Raw genomic sequence first — 21,827 nt, 5'->3', positions numbered from 1 at the left:
AGAATGTATCATGGCAGACATTTTATGAATGAAGTCTCTGGACATTCCCTGACATCCATCCACAAAGAACTGATTCCAGCCTTTTTCTTTTTGCAGCAATTCGTCTGATTCTGATCTGAATCCAGCAAGAATCCTGAGAATCTGCCACTTATGACCTACCAGGTTTGTTGGCTTGGGAGAAAATGGAGTGCGCAGGCGAGAAAGAGCGCTTCATCCCCGCACTTATCCCCGCACCTGAGCTGATGGGCGGAGCCAGGCCCGAGATGGCAGAAGGGAGAGAACTCCGGGGAGACAGCGGGGACAGGGGAGCAGCTGGGTTGACAGTGGGGATGACCGTGCGCAGGGGCTGAAGTCGAGGGTCCATCATGCGCTGCTGGGCCTGCAGGGCTGCCAGCTGGTTCATCTGGTTCATGGCATTCACTGCAACACGAGGCAGGCAGTCACACGCTGTCAACCTTTCCTCTAATAACTTCTTTTCCTGCTTTCTCTCAGAAACATATACATATATATACATTTGACGGGCGCAATCGCCGAGTGGTTAGAGCCTTGGACTTTCAATCTGAGGGTCCCATGTTCAAATCTCAGTAACTGCGCCTGGTGGGTAAAGGGTGGAGATTTTTCCGATCTCCCAGGTCAACCTATGTGCAGACCTGCTTGTGCCTGAACCCCCTTCGTGTGTATACACACACAGAAGATTGAACACACATCCAAAGATCCTGTAATCCATGTCAGCATTCTGTGGGCTATGGAAACAAAAACATACCCAGCATACATACCCATGAAAAGTATGGCTGCCTAAATGGTGGGGTAAATGAATAAAACAGTCATACACATAAAATGTTATGTGTCTATATGAGCACCCGAATGGCAGCCGTCAGTCTACTCTACCCAGGTAGGCAGCCTGTTGTGCAAATGATTGTGTTTGTACAGCGCATAGAGCTTGGTCTCCAACCAAAGACAGGCAATATAAAAGTACTCATCATTCATATACGCAACAAGCGTTGAAATGCCTTACACTTACCAAGTATTGCACATAATTCCTGCAAACAATAAACAATAGAGGCAGAAGCCAAGTTACAAAAATACCATTCAATGCAGTTCCAACATGATTACTTTTTTCTTTTTTTTTTTTTTTTTTTTTATCTCAAATAGGAAGTAGAAGTAAGTAACCTCCCCTTTGCCCCCCTGACTCAAATGTATAATTTCAACACTGGTGAATTATTCTTTACTCAGTTAAAATTTCTGTCGTTGACCATCAAAGTAACTTGAAGTAAAGCAGTATGAAACAATACAGAGATTTGTCAGGAAACGACTAACCGTATGAAGAGCACAGGAACAGGAGTCATAATGGCTGCCGGAAAAAGAGGGCGCTAGCCAGTGGAACAAAGGGGAGGTTATCGGCCGTAGTTTCATTTTCTCCACATAGGCGGATAGTAGTTTGCACAGGACAGGAATGTCAGACCTCTGCCGGAGTCTGCACTAGTTGGGTCACGGTTAAGTATGTGTAATTAAACTAAAGTTTATTTCAAGATTCCACGTGACAAGACACAAACCACTTCCCTCATGTTTGAAGTAGCTTCTCTGAAATCAGTTGGCTTTACACGCTATGATTCCCATGTTGCCCTGAGGCTTTCAACACTTCATCATAGCCAACCTAACCCCCTCTGATGACCAGACTCTGTGCCCAACACTGTCAAAGAACAACTGCTGCTCACCTCTGCTGATCTGCTGCATGATCATGGCGTTCTGCATGGAAGCCTGTGTGGCAGCAGCCTGAAGGGGTATATGCCCCGGGGTGATGGGCATGAAGGGAGGAGGGGGAGCGGGGCCCGCCCCCAGGGGACGGGGGAGGGGCCCAGCCAGGGGCGGGGGAAGGACGGCTGTCTGCTGTTGTAGCCGCTGCTGCTGCTGCTGCTCCAGCAGCTTGTTGAGGTCGAACCCTGTCCCTGAGCTGGCAGCACCCACGATGGGGCGTGGCTCGGCGTCCACCTTGACAGGAGGCTGGGTCCCACCACCAGTGACGGGTCGGGGCAGCGACACCATGGGCAGGGCTGTGGTAACTGGCTCCGCTGAGCCTGCAACGACAACACCAGCTTCTTCAGCCATCATGGTTCTTTCTCTCTCACCACCCCTGGGCCAGCAACACACCTCTTATTTGCTGTCCATTCTTAGTTTCTTTTGAGGAAGACAGAATAATCTGTTCTACAACCCTTGCTGAATTCACACACACACACAAATCTGCTGTAAAGAGAACACCAAAATCCGAAAATCCTTGCGGAGGAGTGTTGTTGGTGCCTTATGCCCCACAGATCCACACAAGTCAAGTCAATCCACAGATCAATACTGGGACTGGGGGAGCAGCAGAGATAAAGGTAGATGAGTGAAGACACCAAATAGATTTCATCAGCACAGCTGATACAATATATACATTTATAAAAAGCAAAATCTTGTGCATTAACAAATATTCAAAGCACCAAACTTTTGGCTTCAGTTTGAAAATAAACTTTAAAAAAAACTGCCAAAACTATGAAAGATTGTCCCTCAGTTTGGAACTTATCTTGTTTGGCACTGATGATAAAACAAAAACAGATGATGTTTTAGATTAGTTTTATGTGCAAAATTCTTTATATATAAGTGCAGAATTAATAAGTTTAAACCAGGTTTACATGTATTCATTGCTGAACTCAAGCGCAAGTACACAACAGAAAAACAATGGAAAGGAATTCTCAGAATTTCTCTATTAAATGGCTACCCTATTTAGATTTATTGATGGAACATGGATTTAATTAATCTTATATAGAGCAAGAGAGGATTCCACAGGTGTGGAAACATTATACTGACAAATCTTGGTTTGATTGATTTGTTGTGATTCAGATGTTCCCTGCGATCCATGAGATTTGACTTAATGTATGCGGTGAGCTGAGAATGGAAATGTCATGTTATGTGATCTGTGTTTATTATTCTTTTTTGTTCACTAAAAACACCCTCGTAAACTGTCACCATGTTATACATGTATATGTATTATCTCTAGCGAATAAGGTGGTGTAAACTTATTCTGCTTTATTGGTGTGGAATTTAATGTGAAACTAATGGACACGATGTTGAAAAGAAAATATATCCTGTGCCAGGAGAAAAAACCAAAAAAAGAAAAAAAAATTCAAAGGTCTTTCACATACATGCACAACTCTGCAACAAAGGGATACAGACAAGACCAAAAAAATGGACAGAAGAACAGAGAAACTGGGAGGTAAAATGGTGGGTAATGAGGGGCTGTTTTGCAGTTACGATTTTAGGTCAAGACTTGAAAGAACTGAGTGCAGAGATCTGACAAAAGTGAGAGAGGGGAAATTCATCCAAGTGCAAGGTCCAGAGACTGAGAAAGAGCGGCAGACGAGTGTGGGGTGTTCACTGTGGAATGCAGAAACAGAGTGGATCTGAAACAAGGATGAATGAACATGCCAAAGGGTTCACATGTATACCCACACACACAAAGATCGAATCACTCACCTTTGACGATAGCCCTGCCGCCAGTGGCTGAGAGAGGGGAGGCCACAGGCTGACCCACCATAGGCCGGATCATAGGAATGCCTTTGACACCCACCACCGGCACTGCCCCGCCAAACATCACCTGCCGCCCACACCCATCACCTTTTGTCAGCACTTCATTCAACTGCATTTTCACTGAACTTTCAGGCAAAAAAAAAACATTTACAAGCACACAACTTCATTTCAGACCCATCTAGTCTTGATTAAAGTAAATATCTTCAAACATGATTTCAAACAGACCATCCAACAACTTTTTTCTTCAAAATTCCTTGACATGAACTTAAAATGACCTTGAGCACATGTTTCCTTTTTCATTTGTATGCTGTCTGCAAATCATTATTTTCACAAGAACATACATGTTGTGTGTGAGTATGTGCACATGCCTGTGCACATTTCAACAATGTTGATGTACAGAAGTGTAGAACCATTCTGAAAAAAAAAAAAAAAAAAAATCTCTCTCCAAAAATGAAAGCAGCAAAGTGTCTCTGGTTTTGCAGTTTTTAAGATTTTCTTTGTCATATTCCATGACATGAAGAAAAAAGGTTGATTGCCAGACCACAGAGCAGAGTTGCTGTGATCTGTTTGACAGTGACCCTGACCTTGTCCTCCACTGTGTCCTGGTCGTGGCGTAGGCCAGGAGAGTCGTCCTGGGACACCCCCAGGTGCAACCCCTCCTCCATCTGGTTGCTGAGGGCTGACAGGTTAGAGGTGAAGGAGCTGGGGGTGTGCAACTCACTCGTCTCCACCCCCATCTCCCCACTCCCCACCGCCGAGTCATCGAAAGATTCAGAGCCTCGCTTCTCCGTGCTGCGCTTGGAAATGTCTGCGTCACAAAGTTCCAAGGAACTTGTCTTAAAAGCTAAGATGCACTTTCCTCCGTGTGTGTGTGCATGCGCATGCAAGTGTGAGACAATGAAAGCAAACAATGCAAAATGGAATATGAAGCACCTGTGACAATCTCAGCTCCATGAGTTGAAAGCTCTTCAATTTCCTGTTGATCTTAGAAACAAGCTTGATACAAACTGTCCTGAAAATGAGCTGATGTTACTTTTTTTTTCATGACTGTTTTCAAATCTGCAATACATATATCATGACTTGTATGCCTGAACATACTGGAGACATTGTATCTACTTAACCTTCAAAGGATTCTTTTTTCCCCCCAAGCAGGGGATAGCTTGAACGCAGTCCCCGATACAAAAAAATTACACACAAGTCACCTTCATTTTAGGTAATCACAGGGGTCAACCCACCCGTAGTGCAATGGACAGGCCTCGCCCTGGGAGAACCCCCTCCTTGATCAGGGGTCTCTTCCATGCCAGAAATATCCAAGGAAATTCTTTGTTTTTGTTTTTCAAGACCAGCAAAAGGACACATGAACCATCAAGTCAAGGTACTCTACAACCGAAACACAAATACACACCAATTAACAGGCTAAGCAAAAGCAATACCAGAATAAACCTCTGCAGCTAAATATCAACAAGGGAAAACATCACAACACACAGTACCAACCTGAATCCTCATCGCTCTCTTTGGCTTGCTTCTCTTTTTCTGATACTCTGTCCGAATGCATCTTGCGGATGACGGATGTCGGGGTGAAGGCCATGTTTGCTGGCTGATAAACAAACTACACACTGTACTCTGTGATTCACGGTCTAAATGACCACCTGACAAAAAGTTACACATTTCACCAATGTTTACATCCACTTGTTTGCACAGATAAACACACCGTACATGTTCACAAGCATGTGCTCACATATACATACACAAATGAACACACCCCTGAGACAAGCGTTCACATGCTAACACTCAAGAACAGGCTATGGCTGCACTCAAAATACACATAACTGCACGCACACACACACACAGAGGAAATGCAATCAACCCAGCCAACACTTCCAGCATCTAATCACAGCCACACCAGGTGGGTCAAAGCCAAATATTCCAATTCAACATGCAAGATCATGATGAAATAATACTATCAATAACAATCCAATTTATCTTTAAATATTAATCCGATTATGAAAGACATATCAATCTCCAAAATGCACAGAACGCTTCATGGCAAAGAAAACTGGTGTTGTCCTTTCTGTGTGAAATAACATCAAAGCAAGCTTCACTGGCTTTGAACCGCCAACAGGAGAAACTATGGAAAACTCAGGTCAGAAATAGCTGAAATGTGAGTCTTCTGCTGGCAGATAATGAACACAGGCACCCCGAGGTGGAATGACACCAGATACTGTTAAAACCTGACATTGAATAAACACTGACACTGACTTGGCTGTATGCCACCTGAATACACAACTTGGAGCAGACAGGCTTCATCACTATCATATATTCTGATACTACAACAACAATGGATAGTTTCACTCTGATATAAGAATCTGCTTCAACACAACACCCTGACAGAGGCTTACTTTGGCCTGTGTGGTGTTGGGGGTGGTGGTGGTGGTGATGGTGGGAGTGGTGGGTACAGTTGGCTTGCTGGCTGCTGTGGGAGGCTGGGGCTGGCTGGGGGACTTGTCCCTGCACACACACACAATACACACACACACACACCACACACCATACACACACACACAAAACACCTTGAAAAATGTCTTTCTCCCTGTCCTTTCATCAACAAATCTGAATGTTTTTCACTGTACATATATATGCAACAAACAGATGAATCCTAGTTGCTATCATCTACTCCAATCCCTATTTTCTGTTGGTCGTAAACTGTTACCGCCAGTAACAATCCCTCAGCTCTCTCTCACCACTCTTGCCCTTCAACTTCTGTCAGCAGACCGAACGTTATATCAAATGATCCATCAAAAACCAAATCCCTTCCTGCTGCGGTAACATGTAGCTCTGTTAAATGTATCTGCTGACTGCCTGCTAACTTGACTGCTGGCCTGATAGTTACCTTGATTGCTCGCTTGGTGGTCAGTCTAAAACCAAATTAAAATTACTGACTTGGCAGTTGGTTTGCTTTCAAGTTTAACTGTTTGCCTGATATTTGGCCTGGATGCTGACTAAATCAAATCAAATCAATCAAATTATGGTGCTTAGAGCCTCGCTGACCACTAAGGCCGTCTCAAGCCTGACTGCTGACTCTGGCTTTCAGTCCAGAACAACCAGCTGAGGAGGCCAATGACCCTGACCTTTCCTGCTGTTTCTTCAGGTAGCGTTCCTTCTGGTCCTCCAGTTTGCGTTTGATGAGGGCAGTCTGCATGATGGCCTGGGTGTGGGCCTTCAGCTCCTGGGGGCTGGGCACACGCTGCAGCACTGGAGATCGGATCCCAGACGTCGTCTGCAACATGACAGGAAACTGTTGGGCACCACTTTAGTCTCTACAGAACATTGAACCACCTCCACCACTGGGAGGGAGCCTTACAATGTTCAGGGATAACTGTCAGTCCCTCGGGCAGTCAATACTGTACATGACATGACAATGTGGCTTATAGTCCAGCTGACCGCACACAGACATTTCAGGACTACTCTATTCAAAACTTTTAAAAATTGACCACATCAAACACACAAAACATATCTGGACAGGAAAAAAAACACCTGCAAAACAACAGAGATTATATATACATTGTACTTAGTAGACCTCCTTCGGTCATGGCTGACCATGGGTCGAGTATACCCGACCTAATGTCTAACTGGACTGTCTGCTTGGACTAAGCAGCGTCGCCTGTGACTGTAGAGACCGATGCGAGAGAGACAGTCTCTGTCGCAGCGGTCACATGTGTAAGCTGATGCTGGTCTGTTGGCTGCCGTCCCCTTTCTGCGAGCTCGCTTTTCTGCTGCAGCAGCTGACAGTTTGTCCTCACCAATCTGTAGCTGATTCTTGAGAGTGCTTCTCCATCTGTTGCGGTCATCTGTAAGGCCCTCCCAGGAATCAATGTTGATCTCAAGTGCCTTCATGTCACGTTTGCAAACGTCTTTGTATCTCAGCTGTGGGCGGCCGATGCTTCTCTGCCCCGTGGCGAGCTCTCCATAAAGGATGTCTTTTGGGATGCGACCATCTTCCATGCGGTGAACGTGGCCCAGCCAGTGCAGCCGACGCTGTCTCAGCATGGTATACATGATCAGGAGGCCAGCGCGAGTCAGGACTTCGGTGTTTGTCACCTTGTCTTGCCAGGAGATGCCGAGTATGTGCCGTAGGCTTCTCAGGTGGAAGGTATTGAGCCTTTTCTCCTGACGAGCATGTGTGGTCCACGCCTCACTGCCATACAGCACGGTGCTGAGGACGCAGGCGTTGTATTCAGCCATCCTTGTCCTCATGGTCAGCTTGGGATTTGTCCACACTCTTTGTGTGAGGCGGGCTAGCGTTGTGGCTGCCTTCCCGATCCTCTTGTCGATCTCGGTGTCAAGGGAGAGGTTGTCGGTGATGGTGGACCCAAGGTAAGTGAATTGATGGAGGGCTTCAAGCTCGTAGTCATCAATGGTGATGGCTGGTGGAGATGGCGTGTCTTGGCCTTGGACATTTGTCTTCTTGAGACTGATGGTCAGACCGAAATCTTTGCAGGCCTGGGAGAAGCGGTCCAGTAGTGACTGCAAGTCCCGCTGGGTTTGGGTCACAATTGCAGCATCATCAGCAAAGAGCAAGTCTCTGATGAGGGCTTCGTGCACTTTTGTCCTTGCTCTGAGACGGGCGAGATTGAAGGGCCTGCTATCTGATCTGGTCTGCAGGTAGATCCCTTCTTGCGCTGTGCTGAACGCATGTCTCAGGAGAAGAGCAAAGAAGATTCCTAACAGGGTGGGGGCGAGGACACAGCCTTGTTTGATACCGCTGCGTACGTCAAAGGGCTTGGAGAGGTTACCATTAAACTGCATCATCCCTTTCATATTAGAGTGGAAGGACTCAATCAAGCTGTGCAGTTTGGGGGGGCAGCCGATCTTTCGAAGAGCCCTGAAAAGGCCGTCTCTGCTGACTAGGTCAAAGGCCTTGGTGAGGTCAATGAATGCGACATACAGCGGCATCCTCTGCTCTCTGCACTTCTCCTCGATTTGGTGAAGGGAGAAGATCATGTCTACCGTGGATCACTCTGCTCGAAAACCGCACTGTGATTCCGGGTAAACGCATTCGGCCAGTTTCTGCAGGTGAATTAGGACCCGAGCGTAGACTTTGCCTACAATGCTGAGAAGTGAGATGCCTCTGTAGTTGTTGCAGTCGCTCCTTTCACCCTTGTTTTTGTACAGGGTGATAATCTTGGCGACCCTCATGTCCTGCGGTACAACTCCCTCATTCCAGCACTGACAGAGGACTGTGTGCAGAGGATGCAGAAGAGTAGTCTTGCAGTGTTTAATGAGGTCTGGGGGAATTCCGTCACTGCCAGGTGCCTTGCCTGATGTCAGGCTGTTAATGGCCTTGCTGAGTTTGTCCTCAGTTGCCTCTGCGTCAAGTTCTTCCATGACCGGCATGCACTTGATGGCATCGAGGGCTGAGTTGGACACTATGTTTTCTGTGGAGTAGAGGTCGGAGTAGTGTTCTGCCCATCTCTCCATCTGCTGGCTAGGATTGTTGATTACTTCCCCCGTGGAGGATTTGAGGGGGGCAGTCTTGCTCTGTGTTGGTCCCAGTGCCTTCTTGATACCATCATACATCCCTCGGATGTTGCCTCTGTCAGCAGCATTCTGTATCTCTTCGCTGAGCTCTGTCCAGTACTCATTTGCACATCGCCTGGCGTTAAACTGAACCTTACTCCTGGTGGCCCTGAGGATTTGCAGGTTCTTCTCACTGGGTGACCGTTTGTACCAGTGAGTGCAGCGCTCTTGGCCTCAATACTGGGAGTCATCTCTGATGATTTGGCCTCAAACCAGTCGTGGGATTTCATGGTTTTCTTCCCAAAGGTGGCCATAGCAATGCGGTGCATGGTGTCTCATAGCGTTTCCCATCTTTCTGTGGCAGAGTCTCTGGGTTGCAATGCATCGAATTCTCTCTCAAAGGCCTCTGCGAACTGTTCTACAAGGTCTGGCTGAGACATCTTGCTGACGTCAATGCGAGAGTTCCTCGTTTCTTTGAGCAGTGGATATTCTTTGGTTGCAGTCTGATCTTGCAGCATACCAGAGAGTGGTCCGTGTCGCAGTCTGTGCCGTGGTTAGAGCGAGTGTGGAGAAGGTTTTTGATGGCAGCTCGTCTTACTAGGATCAGATCCAGTTGGTGCCAATGTTTTGAGCGTGGGTGCCTCCAGGAGACTTTGTGTTGGGGCTTCGTCTTGAAGGAGTTGGCGATGCACAGTTCATGGCAGGTACAAAACTCAAGTAGTCGCTGCCCGTTCTCATTCATTTTCCCCACTCCAAAGGAACCGAGACAGGAGGGCCACGAATTGTTGTCTGCACCCACTCTGGCATTGAAGTCGCCAAGAAGAACAAGTCCTGGGGATGTTCCTTATGGTTGATGCAAGATTTTCGAAGAACTCATCCTTGGCGTCTGGAGAGGCGGACAGAGTTGGAGCATATGCGCTGACGAGAGTGACATAGCCTTCGGAGGTGTTGAGGCGGAGAGTCAATAGTCATTCTGAACTGCCGCTGCCTGGTTCGATCATGTTCAGCAGGCTGTTCCTGACTGCAAAGCCTACTCCGTGCTCTCTTGGGGCATCAGAGCTCTTTCCTTGCCAGCAGAAGGTGTAGTCCCTCTCCTTTCGTGTTCCTGAGTCAGCCAGCCGTGTTTCCTGCAGAGTGGCAATGTCCACATTTTGTCTCTTCAGCTCGCTGTTTATGACGGCCGTCTTTCTGGCGTCACTGATGTCTTGCAGATCTTGGGAGAGCCCAGGCATCATTGCCCGGACATTCCAACAGGCCAGTTTCATTGTTGATCCGTTTCTTGAAGTTTTCTTTTTGCCTGGTGCAGAAATTAATGACCTACTTGTCGGATATTCTCCTAATCTTCATACACCCTTAGAAGAAAGCAGGTTGTGGCGGGACAGCACCTAACTGGCTGGGGGCTGCCCAGCTTGGGCGGGTGGTAGCTGTCCAGTGGGACGCAAGGGTCCCTCCCACCATCAGAAGCAACCCCTGGCGTTGGTTCTACGCCAATTGAGCGCTAACTTATAACCGGTAACTGTTGCTTCACGTGTTGTTCCGACGCTAGTGCTAGTAGCGAAGCTGGAGTGTCCTCTCCAGGTTTTAGGTGCAAGGTGTTTGTGGATGGATGGATGGATATAAGCCTAGGCAATGTAATATGGAAGACAGGCTGTTGCCCATGCAGCTTGTCCCCCCTCCCCCCTCTCCACCTCGCTGACAGATCCAAAGGAACAGCAAGGCTGTTATGTTTTGGTGCCAACGCGGCCGCAGGAGCTGCCGGAAAGTGACAAAGTTTGCCATCCAACCGCCTCAGGGGCTCCACACCAGATTTTCTGTCAGGGTTTACTCCCTTAGCTAGGTGGCCGCAGGTAGCTCTCCAGAGCTGGCACCCTTTGATGGGTCATTTAATTCCACCAGGGTGTCTTGCCACCCTCCTCACCATTCTCCTGAGAGGACTGGTGGGGGTGCTGGTTTAGTCACCAGCAATTCGACCCTGTGACAGGTAGTACTGGGATCCAGGTTACCAGTAGCAGATTTATCTATCTGACCTGACACTGATATACAAATACATAGACATATATATATATATATATATATATATATGACTAAATATACTTTGATGAATTTCCAGGTGTGGATGCTACTTATAGTGATGCTATTCATGTGTGTGTGTGAAAGATCAATGGCACCCAACAGGGGATGCTGAATACCCAAGGCACCTTCATTGGTATAGCCAATTCCGGGTGAGCAGAGTCAGTCATTTCAATTCTGTAACAAATGTCAGTCTACTATGCTTGATGAATGTTGGTGTTCCATACTACCACAATGAAAATCAAGACTTTCCCCAATTCTCACCACAACTTCCATGTCTGGTATTCGAGCCTGAACAGTTAGACCATCTCTATGCATCTAACTTCATTAACTTTCACAAGCCTTAGACGTACCTCTATAGTTTTCGCATACTTTTCTTCAAGGCCTTCAAACTGCCCCCATTTCAGTCACAAAAAGGGGAACATATGTTTATTCATATTCTTAAATGAAATAATAGTTTGACGAATTCCCTGCAAGATCTAGTTTCAATACTTCTCAAACACACACACATGGTCAACCACAACAGAAATCACACACACACACATAAGACAAAAAAAAGACAGGAAAATGGGCATAAACTGTCTATCAGAATAAGACAAATTCATCACTATGTGGTGTTTTAAGACTAATTCATCACTATGTGGTGTATAACACATACAAACATACAATACATATACATAAAATATCTAACATGCTTCAATCTTAACCACCAGTAAATACTGCATTCAACAATCACAGTCCTACATATCAAAAAAAAAAAAAAAAATTTAATTAAAAAATCAAGGTACACAAAGTCCCCACAGCTTCAGAAAACACCATGCAGACAGACAGACAGACAGCAGGCGGTGAGGCGTGCTTACCGTCAGGGTGTTGGTGGAGAGGGCCTGTCCTGCCAGAGGCCCCAGCTGTACAGGGTGGATAGGGGAGGGGGCACTCAGGTGCATAGGGGGCTGCTGGCTGAACACTGAAACAGAGGCCTCTCTACCTGACACACCACGTCAAGGGAGGAAACACACAAGAAGGTTCATCTCCCCAGCTCTCACCTTCAACTTCTTCTCTAGTTGCCTACACCACCGCAACAACCAAACACTGCCTTTCAACCATGATCCTAATTTATGAAACATAAAGTGCGGTACCTATACCCCACAACACTACGTCAACATGAAATGCTTACTTCCATTCGTTTTGCCACATCTCACCTTCAACTCTTCTAGTCATTTACATCTCAACTTCTAAACATTGCCCTCCAACCATGACCCTAAGTTGCCAAACACTTAGCAAGCATGGCGTCACATTTCTTGCCATGTCAAGCTCACGCATCCATTGATGCTTAAGACGATTGTTGATGATAGTATCACAAAAATCTTATGTGTATCTGAACTAAAAGAAAACGATATTAACAAAACTCATCAGACAGACAGTTGTCATGTAAGCAGCAAGCACCCTAGGCCTAATCCCCAAGACACAGCAGAGGCAGGAACTCACTGATAGGGGAAGGCACCCTGGCAGTGGCAGGGTTGTTGCCTTGCTGCGAGGTGACCCGGATGCTGGGCGGGGGCAGACCAGGAGGGAGAGGGGAGGGAACCCCTCCCTGGGCTGAGCTGTGCCCTGCCACCATGGCGGGGATGGGGGAGGCGGGCTTCATGACGATCTTGGGGTTCTGCTGTAAGAAGTTGATGATGGGGTCCTGGGACTGCCCCTGGGCCACCCGCCCCACCCCCTGGGCCAGGACCGGGCGGGGCACCACGATGTGGGGGGGCTGCTGGGGGGCCTGCTGGCTGGGGTGCTGGATGATGGGCATCTGCACACACACACACACACACACACCAACGTTCTGTCTCACATCATAATCACCAAGTGTTGTTGAGCGTTGGCCAAGAGGTAACGCATCCACCTAAAAGGTGAGAGAATCTGAGCGCACTGGATTGAATCCCATAGTCACCAGTATTTTCTTCCCCTCCACTAGACACTGACTGGTGGTCTGGACACTAGTCATTTGGATGAGATGATAAACTGAGGTAAGTGCACGCAAAAGAACCCACGGCAACAAAAGAGTTGTCCCTGGCAAAATTCTGTAGAAAAATCCACTTCGATAGGAAAACAAATAAAATTGCAGAAAAAAGGGTGGGGCTCTCATGTGCAGTAACACGCTCTCCCTGGGGAGAACAGCCCTAAGAGAAATATGTGGCGACTAAAAAGAGTAACAGAATACAATACATACACTGACCATAAGATAAAGCAGCCTCTTTTTGACCCACAAAACATCCATCAGGTCTTGGAGGTTATAAACTATACATTGCAATGTATTATTGTTTTTGTCACAATAGATTTCACAGTGTGTGGAGTTTGAACTGAGGAGAGCATGTCGCCACAATGCAGTGCCACCTTTTTTTTTCTTCTTTTTTTTTCTAACAGTGGATTAGTTTTACTTCCGAAATGGATTTTTCTTTCAGAACTGTGCCAGGGACAATTCTTTTGTTGCCATGAGTTCTTCAATGTGTACTTGGTAATTTTGCCAGGGACAACCCTTCTGTTGCCGTAAGTTCTTCTGTGTGCATTAAGTGTATACTTCAATCTATCGTCTCATGTGCCTTCATACCTGCAGCTCTAATGTGACAGTTACAAATTCTGGTGTGTATTTTTTCATCACAACTTGTAGCAGAAGAAACATTTCTACATGTATGTATGCCGGTGACCAGCAAATATTTCCAAAATCAAGACATAAATATATCTCTAAAAAGACATAACACACAGCCTCCTGTTTGAAAACTAGAAGCCAAACAAATGACTACAGCACAGTGCAGGACAGGAGTGGAGGAGGAACTGGAAGCCTGCTGCCCCCCTCCCTCCAATCACCACACCACCTCCCCTAAAACTCATACCAAACTGAGCTCGTGGTGCACAACTTCTTTCTGGAAGAAGAGGATCTGCACCTACAAAAGCAATACAATAAAACAGTGTAACACAGCCAAGTTTGTATGACCAATTTACATTAGGTTTCCATGGACAAAAATTAAGGATAAAGCAGGGCTTCCTACTCCTGGTTTGCTTAGAGAGTCCACAGGACTCCCACTCAGGTATTCTAGGGAGTCCTCATGTGGTTCTAGCAAGTCCAATCAGTCGCAGGTCAAGAAACCAATCTTTCATCCAAACACACCACACACTGCCTTTCAATCATTTCACACACACACACTGAATGAGTGCAAGAGATAGGTCTACACACACACACATTCATGAGCTTTCTCTGAACACTGAGAAAGAAAGACATGCAGAGAGAGAGAGAGAGAGAGAGAGAGAGATACACACACACACACACACCAGAGAGAGAGAATGAGATATATATATATCTCAGTTATTTCCCGGGAGTTGCACGATGACCTGGTTGCAAATTTCAAAAGTTCTGCACTTCATTATTAGTGCGTCTTCGTCATATTGCAGCCATTTGAATTATTTTTCTCGAAGATAAAAGGCTGACTGAAAACCAGTGATACGAGAAGAAGCAAGCACTGTTATTTGACTGCGATAGTTCATTTCAACTGACGCCAAAACTGTAGTGCGTCCTCTCTCATTTTAGAGTGCAGGGACGCACATATGTGCATTAACCGAAGCCCTTTTAGTTAGCTGAAAGAAAATGTTGCATGGACAAAAATTTAGTAAGTTAGCCAAGACTGAAGTTCATGACCTCTCATATATGGACCAAAGAGAATATGCAAGCTCTGCTGGCTCAGTTACTAACAAACATGCGACAAATGAGACAAAGAAATCAAAAAACACAGCACAAGACAAAAAAACAAGAGTTCTAACTCACCTTGGATATCACTCCTTGAGCCTGCAGACTTGCCTGCTGCTGCTGCTGTTGCTGCTGCTGCAGCTGATGATGTAACTGTTGCACTTGGGCCTGAGCTTCCGCCTGAGCCTGTGCAGGGGAGGAGGAGAGCTGGGAGGGGGGTAGCGGGGGCTGCTGCATGCTCTGCAGGGTCTGCTGCTGGATCTGACGCTGCTGCTCCCGGTTCCTCAGCAAGGCCTGGAAGTGCAGATACTGTGCACATGTAGGATTAGCACACACGGTCCTCATGCCACTCTGAGCATGGCCATTCAGCAAACACGGTCTTCACAATCTTCACTCTGAGCATGGTCATTCAGCAAACACTGTCTTCACAGTCTTCACTCTGAGCATGGTCATTCAGCAAACACGGTCTTCACAATCTTCACTCTGAGCATGGTCATTCAGCAAACACTGTCTTCACAGTCTTCACTCTGAGCATGGTCATTCAGCAAACACTGTCTTCACAATCTTCACTCTGAGCATGGTCATTCAGCAAACACTGTCTTCACAATCTTCACTCTGAGCATGGTCATTCAGCAAACACTGTCTTCACAATCTTCACTCTGAGCATGGTCATTTAGCAAACACTGTCTTCACAATCTTCACTCTGAGCATGGTCATTCAGCAAACACTGTCTTCACAATCTTCACTCTGAGCATGGCCATTCAGCAAACACTGTCTTCACAATCTTCACTCTGAGCATGGTCATTCAGCAAACACTGTCTTCACAATCTTCACTCTGAGCATGGTCATTCAGCAAACACTGTCTTCACAATCTTCACTCTGAGCATGGTCATTCAGCAAACACTGTCTTCACAGTCTTCACTCTGAGCATGGTCATTCAGCAAACACTGTCTTCACAGTCTTCACTCTGAGCATGGTCATTTAGCAAACACTGTCTTCACAATCTTCACTCTGAGCATGGCCATTCAGCAAACACTGTCTTCACAATCTTCACTCTGAGCATGGTCATTTAGCAAACACTGTCTTCACAATCTTCACTCTGAGCATGGCCATTCAGCAAACACTGTCTTCACAATCTTAGCAAAGGAACAAGGACATTTTAACATGTACCATCCTCACAGTCAACAGTCAGCCACTTTTCTTGTCCAGGACATGTGTATTTCTTTGACACAAATCATTTCCCTGCATCATCAAATGTCCACTGACCCAGAAAAAGTAAATGAGAACGGGACATTGTGCACCTATTTATTTCACACATATCCACCTTACACACAGAGGTTACTATTATGATAGTCTGGAACATTGCAATCATTTTTTTCAACTCCGTTTTCTTGATTAAAAAAAAAAAATCTAATCTGTGTAGCAAAATTACAGAAGCCAAACTGAAATCTAACCCTTGATCATCTTACCTGTGTGAACTCGTTGTGGGCCTGAATGCCAAAAGATGGGGACAGAGAGCGCTGGTCAGGCATCCTCTGGAAATAAGTAAAGGAAGTAAACATTCATAATTCTTTCCTCATTCTGCTCTCAACCACATACCCACACACACAGATGGGATTACAAAACTGCCTGTAACAAGACAGACAGCTGCAACAGACCCCCACTGGGACAAAGGGTGAAACAAATGATTTTTCACTTTTATTTTCCCACTAGCTATTCCTGAAGAAATCACCCCTCTGACATACATCTTTCTTTGTCACTGACAAATTATGCCTGTAAACTACCCTTTTTTTTGGAAAGAAAGACAAGTATGCCTAATCCCTCCATTTAATAAATGAAGACAGTGGACCACAAAGACAAACTCGAAAATTGACTGTAATAACAATGACAATAATCAATATTCATATACTGCTGAATCCAGTACAGAAACAAATCAAAGCACTTTCACACACATGCATAACAATGGGATGAAAGACAAAACTTATAAATACACTTAGTGAGAAGGCTAGAAAACCAATGGACAGAAAATGGGCAAGGTATGGAGGCTGTTTCAGAAAGAGGTAGGTTGTGAGACCAGACATTTAACAACACATGGATTTGATAAGGCCAAGAGACAGAGACCGTTCCAAGTGCAAGTACTATCAATGAAGGCAGAAACCCTCAACACCGTCTAAAGGATAATCACAAACAGCAGACAGAATAATCACAGACCGTATCCCATTCCCTCCCCAAGTCACCAGACTTACGGGGACAGGAGGGCCAGCACCACCACTGCCCACTTTCATCAGACTCAGCAGACGGTTGAAGGCTGACTGGTCACCGTCGTCATTGCGGGCAGTGGCAGGGGGAGGGGCTGTGGTGCCCATGGGGGCGGGGGTGGAGTGTGGGGTGGAGGCGGGACTTTGGGGGGAGTTCTGGTGCAGGTCTGCCTCCAGCTCAGCCACTGTCTTCATTTTGCGCTGAACACCTGCACCACACACCATCCATGATAATGTCAATAATGATGACAGTAAAGGTGTTAATGCAGTGCTGAATCTTGTCCAGAGACAAAATCAAGCCACTTGCATTCCAGTCTTTCACACTCCTGCTTAAGTCCGATTCAGAGGGATGAAAGATAAAACTCATAAATAAATGTGAATAGAAAGCCGGAGTAACTGTTGACTGGAAAGAGGGTGGGGAGGGGAGAGCTACTGAAAAGAGGTAGGTTTAGTTTAGGCTTTTATGGACATGTTTCCAGCTCAACAGGATTTGCCAAGACCTTGCAAGCAACAGTCAGTGGAAGCCACAGACGAGGAAGACGAGGAAGAGCTGGGAAGACAAAATCCAACAATGGACTGGTATGATGAACCTGGCAGAATCCCAAAGAGCAGCAGACAGAAACATGGAGGAGACTGGTGGCACTGTCTTGGTTGTCTTCACAACAGAAATCAAGGGATTCATGAAAGTGAAGGTGAGGTTTCAAGGCCAGACTCTGAAAGAGCTGAGTGCAGAGATCTGACAAAGCCCGTTCCAAGTGAAAAAGTATCTGATGGTTAACCGATTCCTTTATCCATTACATGCTGCGTGGCACATAAGGCTACCACCAGAATCCTCCACTGCTGCCTGTCTGGTGCTATCTTAACAAACTTTCCCAAGATTTAGCCATTCCTCAAAATATCACACGCTTGCTGGGGGATGGAGGCAATAAAATCACTCTGAATATTTCTTAAGTTCATGTGGCGTTTAGAGATTTATGACTTCTGCTTACATGCAGTGTCTCTGAAAAGACAATGGCTAGATAGGTTGTAAGGATATGTACAATTCTGTCTGGTTAAGTTTCTTTACCGCTTATGATTGCTGAGAATTTACATATTGCTGAGAACATGTCAATGTTAAAATCTTAGAATTAATCTCTCTCTCTCTCTCTCTCTCTCTCTCACACACACACAAACTAACATACCCAATTTGTTAAACATATAAATCAACAGAATACTTTTCATTCCTAACAACATCAAGGTTCTTGCTGGGAAAACCAATTAATTCAGAAAACAATTTTTCACAATGAAAAAATACAAAAGAAAAAGGAGTTACCCAATGGCACATTGGCAGGGCTTGCAGTACCACTGGATGAGGCACTGTCCCGAGCCCCTCCAAATAGCATGGCCTTCAGCTGAGCTTCTGCATCCTGTGTTGAAAAGCTACCTCTGGAACTAGGCGTGGCTGGAGAGAAAACAAGACACACAAGTGACCAGTGAGAAGAGATTCCAACCATGACAAAAATCATGCACTCCTACATCATCACAAGCTGACTTTGTCAAGAGCAGGGGGAGTTGAAATCTAGCATAAAAATAATAAAACAACCTAAGTGAGCATTTCCACAGTCTGACATACATACAACCAACCTGCAGACAGGCACTCGGGTATGTCCAAACCCCAAAGACTGAAGCTTCCTTTTTAATTGTAAATGAAACATTTGTATAAAACTTTGCCACAAACTGAAAACTTCCTGTTGCTGAGTAAAGACTTAGAGATTATGGTTTTAGCCAATTCTTTGAGCTCTGTCCCCTCTCATCACAGTAACTAATTTCCTTGAAAATCGGTGCAGTGAATAAACAATAATGAACACATAATGAGCCAACATCCTTATCATCACTTGTCTTTTCAAAATACATATTTCAAATGATTCCTGACTGATACTAAGCATAACAAAGCTCCAAACACAACAGTCTTCCAAGTACCAGTTCACATCAACACTCACAAGCATTGCCGGACTTTTCCATAGCCCCGAAAAGAGCAGAGACGATGGGGGTGAAGTTTTTGTGCTGAGCATTGTGGTCCGGGCCATGGGTCAGGTTGTCCTTGTTGATTGGGAACTGGTGGAAGAAAGGCTTCTCTCCAAAGGGGGGCTGCCCCCCATGGGGGGGCGGGGAGGGGCCCATGGGGCTCTTCGATCCTTCCAGCATGTCTGCACACACAATGGGTTCAGACAGACACTGCTGGGGCACTGATGTTAACTATGTCTCCAGCACAAAGAGTCTGATGAGCTAGCCTTAATTCTCTTACAGTCTTTCTGTACAAGATTCTTCCATATTCTACTTGTTCTTCTGTATTTTGTGGACTGTAATTCCCACAGACATTCATGTGCACAAGATGGTTCAGCTTAACCCTTTCAATGCCAAGCTCGCATTTATGTAGCAGCTAGGTAGAGGACCCATGTCACTGAAAGGTGATCAGATCATCCATGAGCCTACTGCTCTTAATGTTCGGTGGTAGGACAGGCCATATACACATCGCAGGGGGAATCCCCAGCTATTATTAGACACCGTATTTTCTGTGTTTGTAGCACAAGGGAATTTTGCACTCTAAATTGACTGGCGGTGAAAGGGTTAAACAAGGTAACTCACAAAGGGACTATTACAAGGCTACAGTGCAACAGACTATCCAAAAAAGCTCACTGCTAAATCAAACAACCAAAAAGGTCACTGAAGCTTGATCCTACAGTTATCAAAGGACTTGCATCAAACACAAGATAATTCACCAAACCTGCACATGTACATATGTGAATGTGCATGCATGCAGCTTTGTGTGATTTACGTCTGATATATTGTTGCAGAGCGTTCAAGAGGTCTAAAAGCGCTATATAATTGCACTATTATCATCAATGACTCCACAGTGGTGGTACTGACCGTTGAGATAGTTGAAGTCGTCGCTGAGGTTAGCAGGGCTGTTACGGTGGTTGATCAGCAGGTTGTTGTTGATGTTGCTGTTGGTGAAGTGGCCTGCCTCCTGCTGCCCGTGCTCGCTGCCCATGGCCTGGGCACTGAACCACTTGCTGAAGCGGCTACCACTTTCTGAGTGCACCGGGTCCGGCAGGCCGTGGCCCTCCAGCTGGGGGTCTGGCAGCAGGTCCTGCACAGGCTGTGTGGGACCACACCAACACCGCCGTCATGGTTAGCACCACTAGTCATCTCTCATCACTGGGGGTATGAATGGTTGAAAGAAAGGAGGGGGGGACATTATTCCACTCATGGTTACCATCGCTAGTCACCTCATCATGCTCTGGGGATTCGGAGGGGGGTTTGGGGATATGAATGATTAAAAGAAAGGAGGGTGGAGGGAATTCTACCATTCAGGGTTAGCAACACTTTTCACCTCATCATGCTCTGGGGGATTCGGAGGGGGGTTTGGGGATATGAATGATTAAAAGAAAGGAGGGTGGAGGGAATTATACCATTCAGGGTTAGCACCACTTTTCACCTTCTCATGCTCTGGGGGATTCGGAGGGGGGTTTGGGGATATGAATGATTAAAAGAAAGGAGGGTGGAGGGAATTATACCATTCAGGGTTAGCACCACTTTTCACCTCATCATGCTCTGGGGGATTTCGGAGGGGGGTTTGAGGGATATGAATGATTGAAAGGACGGAGGGTGGAGGGAATTATACCATTCAGGGTTAGCACCACTTTTCACCTCATCATGCTCTGGGGGATTTCGGAGGGGGGTTTGGGGATATGAATGATTAAAAGAAAGGAGGGTGGAGGGAATTCTACCATTCAGGGTTAGCAACACTTTTCACCTCATCATGCTCTGGGGGATTCGGAGGGGGGTTTGGGGATATGAATGATTAAAAGAAAGGAGGGTGGAGGGAATTATACCATTCAGGGTTAGCACCACTTTTCACCTTCTCATGCTCTGGGGGATTCGGAGGGGGGTTTGGGGATATGAATGATTAAAAGAAAGGAGGGTGGAGGGAATTATACCATTCAGGGTTAGCACCACTTTTCACCTTCTCATGCTCTGGGGGATTCGGAGGGGGGTTTGAGGGGTATGAATGATTGAAAGGACGGAGGATGGGGGGAATTATACCACTGATAGGTAGCACCGTTATTTACCTCATCATGCTCTGGGGGATTCGGAAAGGAAGGGGGATTGGGGGGTCAGGGGTTCGGGGGCTGGGGGGGAGGGGAGGGTTTGGGGGTATGAATGATTGAAGAAGGGAGGGAGAAAGAATAATACTATTTTAAATAAGATAAGACCAAAAGACGTTTACATGCAACTCTGGAAAATAAATAAGAATTAGTGATTTTCACACGTCACCAACATGACTAAAAAAAAAACAACCCAGTACCTTTAAGTGAAACTTTAGCAAGAAATGAACTGATAACGGTAGCAATCTCACAAAACTGCAAAATTCTTTATTTCTACATGTGCATCAACAGGGAATGTGCCACTTACTCCGAGTCCTGGAATGTGTTCAACGTTGAAAAACTGGTTGAAGTCGAAGCCGAAGTGAGGATGGTGGGCAGACTGCTCACCAGCACTGGCTGCAGAGCCCTCTGGTGTGAAGGTGTCTTCAGCATGTGCCAATGACCCATTGCACTCCCCTTGACCTGTCACATGATGTACAGTTCACTGTGCATTCCACATATACTCTTGACCATACATACACATATCTTTGTATGCATTGACAC

General features: G+C 46.0%; 1 protein-coding gene and 1 non-coding gene across 4 annotated transcripts in view; both read right to left on the bottom strand.

Moving 5' to 3' along the window:
• The window catches only part of LOC143302173 (uncharacterized), a 52,749-nt gene that overhangs the window by 11,737 nt on the left and 19,185 nt on the right, over positions 1–21,827 (bottom strand). Inside the window, exons 9-24 of one of the 3 annotated variants that reach the window (XM_076616712.1) lie at positions 21,592–21,746; positions 20,044–20,275; positions 19,116–19,322; positions 18,449–18,577; positions 17,125–17,345; positions 16,348–16,413; positions 14,957–15,187; positions 12,634–12,949; positions 12,009–12,112; positions 6,690–6,838; positions 5,961–6,069; positions 5,056–5,158; positions 4,146–4,369; positions 3,508–3,628; positions 1,716–2,075; positions 160–420 (exon numbers count right to left, since the gene is read on the bottom strand). In XM_076616712.1, coding sequence (XP_076472827.1) covers positions 160–420; positions 1,716–2,075; positions 3,508–3,628; positions 4,146–4,369; positions 5,056–5,158; positions 5,961–6,069; positions 6,690–6,838; positions 12,009–12,112; positions 12,634–12,949; positions 14,957–15,187; positions 16,348–16,413; positions 17,125–17,345; positions 18,449–18,577; positions 19,116–19,322; positions 20,044–20,275; positions 21,592–21,746 — 2,988 coding nt within the window. The remainder of the gene's footprint in view (positions 1–159; positions 421–1,715; positions 2,076–3,507; positions 3,629–4,145; positions 4,370–5,055; positions 5,159–5,960; positions 6,070–6,689; positions 6,839–12,008; positions 12,113–12,633; positions 12,950–14,956; positions 15,188–16,347; positions 16,414–17,124; positions 17,346–18,448; positions 18,578–19,115; positions 19,323–20,043; positions 20,276–21,591; positions 21,747–21,827) is intronic. The other 2 variants (XM_076616714.1, XM_076616713.1) reach the window with 2 other exon arrangements.
• Positions 4,711–4,871, bottom strand: LOC143275148 (U1 spliceosomal RNA). The gene has a single exon (XR_013053397.1). It is a non-coding gene; the product is annotated as a U1 spliceosomal RNA (small nuclear RNA).

The sequence above is a fragment of the Babylonia areolata genome, chromosome 29 (assembly GCF_041734735.1).
Source record: "Babylonia areolata isolate BAREFJ2019XMU chromosome 29, ASM4173473v1, whole genome shotgun sequence".
Taxonomy (NCBI): Eukaryota; Metazoa; Mollusca; class Gastropoda; order Neogastropoda; family Buccinidae; genus Babylonia; species Babylonia areolata.
The sequence above is the reverse complement of the archived record's forward strand: the minus strand, read 5'-3'. Positions and strand labels throughout refer to the sequence as shown.